Source organism: Sander lucioperca, chromosome 4 (assembly GCF_008315115.2).
Source record: "Sander lucioperca isolate FBNREF2018 chromosome 4, SLUC_FBN_1.2, whole genome shotgun sequence".
Classification (NCBI taxonomy): domain Eukaryota; kingdom Metazoa; phylum Chordata; class Actinopteri; order Perciformes; family Percidae; genus Sander; species Sander lucioperca.
In genome coordinates this window covers 36030939-36037412 of record NC_050176.1, presented here as the reverse complement: position 1 = coordinate 36037412, position 6474 = coordinate 36030939, and the positions used below count along the sequence as shown (strand labels likewise).

Below are 6474 nucleotides of genomic sequence, written 5' to 3'. Positions count from 1 at the left end.
GGTTCGAAAGTCGAAAATTAAGGGCTGCCTAATATTCGTTCGAATATCAATATTTTTTTTATATTCGAATTATATTCGAATATCGAAGTTCGGAGTCAAAGCCCTAAGTCACAGATGAACTAATTTCGATCCTGGAGGTCAATGATCAAGGTTACTGTGCCATTATGTCTCCAGAACTGCAGATGTATCTTTCCCGAACTGGTGAAACTGTGGGATGTAAAGCCCCAGTGGCCTAATGGATAAGGCACTGGCCTCCTAAGCCAGGGATTGTGGGTTCAAGTCCCATCTGGGGTGAATTTCAGCAGAGTGGCGCAGCGGAAGCGTGCTGGGCCCATAACCCAGAGGTCGATGGATCGAAACCATCCTCTGCTAACTGTATTTTGCTGGTAACACAATTGTAGTCACTCTGAAAGGGCGATCCAACAAGAGATTATGATCCTCAACCTGAGGCCCATGGTGAGATGAATCATGATATAACTGCTGGAAAAGTTGGTGACAGTGCCAAGAAAAAGTAATATTATCGAGGCCAATCATGTACTGGAGGTTTACTGTCCATATTGACAAATCGACCTCCACTACCCTGTCAGGACCCTGTAGTAATGACGACTTTCCAGTGACTTTCAATACCCCGGCTCAACCGCCTGATCACTGTGTCGTGTTTGTATCTTTCGTCGACTATTTGGGCTCACACCTAAACACAACCGAAGCATCACAGCGGAAAAAACAAGCTGCATCTCAAAAGCGATCTCAAGCTCTCCCAGCTGTGCATTTTCAGAAGAGCGCCTTGTTTTCTTTTAGCTGGGAAAAAGGCTTTCGCTCATGACTAGGTAAACAAATTGCACCAGTGTGCTACTCATTAGTGTGCTCACTATTGAAGCACAACCTTTGAGCTAAAGTGAGCACAATAAGCATGTCTTGACAAAAGGTTTGTCTTTTATAGTTCTAGTTTTTTTTCCTATTCTTTTGGACACAGTTGGCACTATTTCACAGCTTTTGTATCATTCTCCATTCTGTCAGGGCTTTCCTCTGTCTCTCTGACCTCTTTCTATGTCTCTTGTTATGTCTCGGCGCCAGCACTAGCCGTGGCCAGAAGTGTTCTGCTTTTGGGTCGTCCGTCCATCCCTACATATGTACGCACTTCCCATGCATTTAAATGTTAAAATAGACCAAATTTTCTTACAGGGGAGCATGCCCATGGACCCCCCCCCCAGGTCTAGTGACACCCCTGGGGCAGTGTCCCTGCTTTAACTTTACAAAAAAACATTACCTGTTTTGGAGGTATTTACGCTTCTGAGCTGAAAATGTCCCTGGATTTTGTCTCAGAAATCTGGTCACCTTAGTCCACTTGCCTCCCTTCCTTGCGTCTTAGTCCGTCCCACCGAGGAGACACGGGAGAGACAGGGAGGCCACCAAATTATTTATAATTTTTTGAAAGTTTTTCATTTCAGAAGAATACTGTGCACATCTATAACGTGAGACAGGTGCGTCGGAGGGGGATAAGTAGGTCAAAAGTTGCAAAGACATTCCGGCACACTGTCTGACTTTTAAAAAAGAAAATGTAATAGTAGACAACATTTCAGTACTAGACCATTATCTGGCAAAATGAATGAAGGAAGATCTTTGCAACTTTTGAAAGTTTTTTCAAAAATTAAAAAAAAGCAAAAAGAAATCAGCCTATTTGTGAAAAATGATGATAGGCTTACTGGCATATAGGTAAGGTTGTCAATAAGCCATATATAAAAATGGTAGACTTTACATAAAGTGCATTTTGATGACTAGCCAGGGGTTGAATCTGAACATCTTAGCATTCTCATAGGTTTGACTTCCTCTATCCACTGTAGAGTTAATCTTTTAGACACCTTAACTTTCAATTCTGAAATAAAAAAGCACAGCTTTTCCTATACTCTGGATTTTTAAAACCTTCAGCATGGTTGTGTACAAAATAACTCTATCATGCAGCACAATGTTCACTTAAGCTTGCAAATTAAATACATTCTTGCTTGAATGTACTTGTTTTAATATAGAAAAATCAACTATAGGCTGTGGTGAAACAGCTGGCATTAAAACGGTTGGACTTTGGACTGTAACCCAATCATTGAAACCTAATTCCTTTGTTATATCTGAGATTTTATTGTAAAAGACTTCCTTTTTTTACTTTGCTGCTTTCGCAACATTCATTCACATCCATGTGAATCATTTTGACTTAGTAGATTTGCCCAATAATTGAGCCTTAACTGTTTTCTTTTTAGTTGAAGTGGCATTTCTCCAATGTCCACCTGAAGCGCTGACAAGGTTGCTGACTTAACGGCCCTGCAGCAATAACCTCAATGTTTGAGCATACATTCTAACCAGCCATTTTAAAGATGTTCTAGCAGCTGCTCCCAAAACAATTACATCCATAATCTAGTACTCATCTAATTAAAGCAACATTCTTTATAGCAACTCGATCAGCTCCCCAAACAGTGCCTCTTAGACATCTCATGGTATTCAATACTTTCATCTTCAACCTTATTGATATGAATTATACCCCTGGGCATTTTATCAAACCATGATCCCCAAAATGTAAAAGTTTCCTCCCCTTGTAATCTTTGATTATACAACTTCAGACAACCCTCTTCATTGACTTTCTTTCTTGTATAAAACACAACTTCCTGGACTTTCTTTACAATATATTCTATAATCCTCCCTTGTTTCCAAATTCCCCTTTTTCAAGGGCTGAATCTCAACTAGAACTGACTCTCTGAAGAGAGAGCCAATTAGAGCTGATCAGTAACAGCTGTGCTACCTGCATGATGGTTTTTTAACCTGGCATGTGGTGCAGAAAACATTTTCTCTTGGTGACTGAAGTGATGGGAACTGTTTGGGCCTTTGTTATTTGTGTGCTGACTGTTTGGATTACCAAAGGTTGTTATATTTCTTCAGTTTGAAGCTTGTATTCAAATTGGTAGTGGAGTATAGCAAATGTAAAGAGTAAGGTTAATTACTCAATTCCTGAAACAAAATGTAGCTCCAACAAGTTTGTGATATGTGCTTTCAAACAGCAGAAACATTTGATTAACCGCAACTGCATTGTCTTTAGGCTCGAGTTTGCCAGTTGGTGGCACAAATGAAAGACGTGATAATGGGCTGCAGAGGAGAATGATTAGAGGTAAGAACATTCGTGACAGACTCTTGACAGAGCTACTTATGGACACTAACTTAATTTATTTTGTACTACAGATACGTCTCCCAATGGTATCTCCATGAAGAAGGCCTTTAAACTTCTCCAGTCAATGGAGTCCATGTTGACGCAAGATGCTAAAGAAGGTGAGCAGGTTCTCTGAAACCCTTTTGGAAAAATGCTGCAAGTGTGTGTAGAGTTGAGGTTCTTTGTGGCACAATGTAGTTAAGAAATTGAAGTTATCTGGCTTTTGTGATGGGGATCCCAACACATGTTTAATTAAAGCAACACATGTTTAATTAAAGCTACATTGACCATACAATGTGGGGTATACAGCTGCTGTCTGCTGAAATTATTCACATTTATATTTAATTATATTTAAACAATACAACAATTGATGCTTACGGACCTCGGCCTATAGCTGCGTCACTGTCAGTAAAATAATGACTTCACATGACACTTTCTTATGCAATATTGCAATTATACAACAGTTACCAGAAAAATAAGTTAATAATTAAACAGTTTATATTGTGGGGCAATTTGCTCTCAAAAGCAACAGGATTTCTAGTCTCTGCCCAGCCAGCCAACTTAAGTTACGTTAGCTTTGTAGAGATCGTCAGATATCCTAAACTGAATAAATATAGCACATAAAAACACAACTGCTGTGCTAACTCCATATTGTAACAGATTGTCATGTTCTAAACAAACTCCACTGGACTAATGACCAATGAAGTCTTTTGAGGCTATCCAAGTCTTGAAAGCAACTCTTAATACTTGCTTTGCTTTTATTTAAAAAAAAAAAGCTTTAGTGGTAAATTCTCTTTGCAGTGTTAAAGTCTCAAGTAGTTGAACTTGACAATTGCTTAATATTTTCTTTCAGCACAACTGGAAACCAATGAAGTAGAAGCTGAGGCATCTGTTGGCCAACTGGAACATGTAAAATGGCCCCTGAACGGACCCAAAGAGCTCAAAACCTATCTGACATCCGGCAAGCAGCCCGCCAACCTGACGTCCGTTGCCAATGCGACGTCCGGCGACCAGCCCTCCAACGCGACGTCCGGCGACCAGCCCTCCAACGCGACGTCCGGCGACCAGCCCTCCAACGCGACGTCCGGCGACCAGCCCTCCAACGCGACGTCCGGCGACCAGCCCTCCAACGCGACGTCCGGCGACCAGCCCTCCAACGCGACGTCCGGCGACCAGCCCTCCAACGCGACGTCCGGCGACCAGCCCTCCAACGCGACGTCCGGCGACCAGCCCTCCAACGCGACGTCCGGCGACCAGCCCTCCAACGCGACGTCCGGCGACCAGCCCTCCAACGCGACGTCCGGCGACCAGCCCTCCAACGCGACGTCCGGCGACCAGCCCTCCAACGCGACGTCCGTTCCCTCAGTCAACCTGACGTCCGTTCCCTCAGTCAACCTGACGTCCGGCGACCAGCCCTCCAACGCGACGTCCGGCGACCAGCCCTCCAACGCGACGTCCGGCGACCAGCCCTCCAACGCAACGTCCGGCGACCAGCCCTCCAACGCAACGTCCGGCGACCAGCCCTCCAACGCGACATCCGTTCCCTCAGTCAACCTGACGTCCGTTCCCTCAGTCAACCTGACGTCCAGCGAGCAGCCCGCCAACTTCATGCCCACCGAGCAGACTGACGTCGTGACGATTTGATGTTTCTGCATTTACATATCTGTTTTATATAAAACTCAACTGATTATATTTGTTACCTTTCTCTTACAAATCACAAGCTATATATAAATAAAAATGAATCTGCCAGAAACTTTCCCTTGCCATTCCTTTTATGAAGGCCTCCAAACTAAAACAATTGCAGGAAATCACCACTATTGTTGCTGCATTAAGATTAGTCATAACAAGGCACGAGTGGGGAGTTCCCCCCCCATACAGAAATGTAATGTCAATATATGTAAATTACATATGTCTGTGCCCATGTATGTCTGCTGCCTATATGGGAATAAATGCAAATTTCAAATATAAAATACATACATATATGAAACATATTTCAAAATATAGCAAAAATGGCTGTTTTCATGTAAGTGCCATATTTTCCCATATATGCACAAAAATGTTTCATATGTAAGACGCATATATGTACTTATTTCCATTGTACATACTTTCACTTATATTAGGGATACATATATGCCTCTAATATGATGACACCATGTACTTTCACTTATATTAGGGATACAAATATGTTTTTATACAGCCTGCACATATATTTGTACTCATTCCACAGAACACACAATTCCAAGTATTTTCAAATACAAACTTTACTGAATTTCTTTTCAGAAAATACTTGACAAGTACAGTCTTTTCAAGTAAAAACTTCATTTAACTTTAGACTTTATTTTCTGCTCACTTTTTTCCCTCAGTATTACATTTTCAAACATTTCTAAACTCACTCACTGGGGAAACTCATTTTTAAGTAACATTTTTCCTGCATCTGAGAAGGTAGATTTTAAAGAAAAAAGTTTTAAGTATAAAGCAGACAAAACACTGGTGGATAAACTTATCACCAAGATAAAAAAAAAAAATCTTTATTGCAGTTTCTTCTAGTGCAAGTCAGTAAAATTGAGTGACAAAGTAAGTGAGTATGCAAGTAAGGCCACACTTACACTGCAATCAGTGTGTAAGCATGGCAACCAGTTTTGCACCAATTTAATTTGCAGGCGAGATAGGGTCATAGTGCCAAACACCACCACCACCTCTCATCGAAAATAACTTTTTTTTGGAACGCCGAATGTGAATTTGAACATATACATTGAAAATTTCTGGGATGCACTACCTGCAGCCCCATGAATGATTGTCCATTTGTTCACTGATATCTCCATGGGTGTGGTTCGGACACAGGCACAAAGCCGAAAGGGGTGGTGGTAGCACAGCAGTTAAAGGGATACTCCACTTTTTTGGGAAATAGGCTCATTTTACAACTTCCCCAGAGATAAAAAGTTGAGATTTACCATTCTCGAATCCATTCAGCCAAACTCCGGGTCTGGCAGTACCACTTTTAGCATAGCTTAGCATAGATCATTGATTCTTACGAGTCCATTAGCATCTCTTTCAAAAAAAAAAGAGTTTTGATATTTTTCCTATTTAAAACTTGACTCTTCTGTAGTTACATCGTGTACTAAGACCAACGGAAAATGAAAAGTTGTGATTTTCCAGGCCTATATGGCTAGGAACTATACTCTCATTCCTGCATAATAATCAAGGAACTGTGCGGCTGTACCACGTGTGCAGCAGGTGCAATGATATTACGCAGTGCCCGAAAATAGTCCCCAGCCAATCCCCAGCTA

The 6474-nt window shown here is 41.6% G+C and overlaps 1 protein-coding gene and 1 non-coding gene across 2 annotated transcripts; both read left to right on the top strand.

Moving 5' to 3' along the window:
* Positions 1 to 221: 221 nt before the first annotated feature.
* trnar-ccu lies at positions 222 to 294 on the top strand. The gene has a single exon. It is a non-coding gene; the product is annotated as a tRNA-Arg (tRNA).
* A 2486-nt stretch (positions 295 to 2780) lies between these two features.
* On the top strand, positions 2781 to 4885 carry LOC116041198 (serine-rich 25 kDa antigen protein-like). The gene is made up of 4 exons (XM_036000155.1): positions 2781 to 2904; positions 3080 to 3148; positions 3220 to 3306; positions 4041 to 4885. Exons 1-4 carry the CDS (start codon positions 2811 to 2813, stop codon positions 4829 to 4831), a joined length of 1041 nt encoding a protein of 346 aa, XP_035856048.1. The 5' UTR covers positions 2781 to 2810; the 3' UTR covers positions 4832 to 4885.
* Positions 4886 to 6474: the final 1589 nt, after the last annotated feature.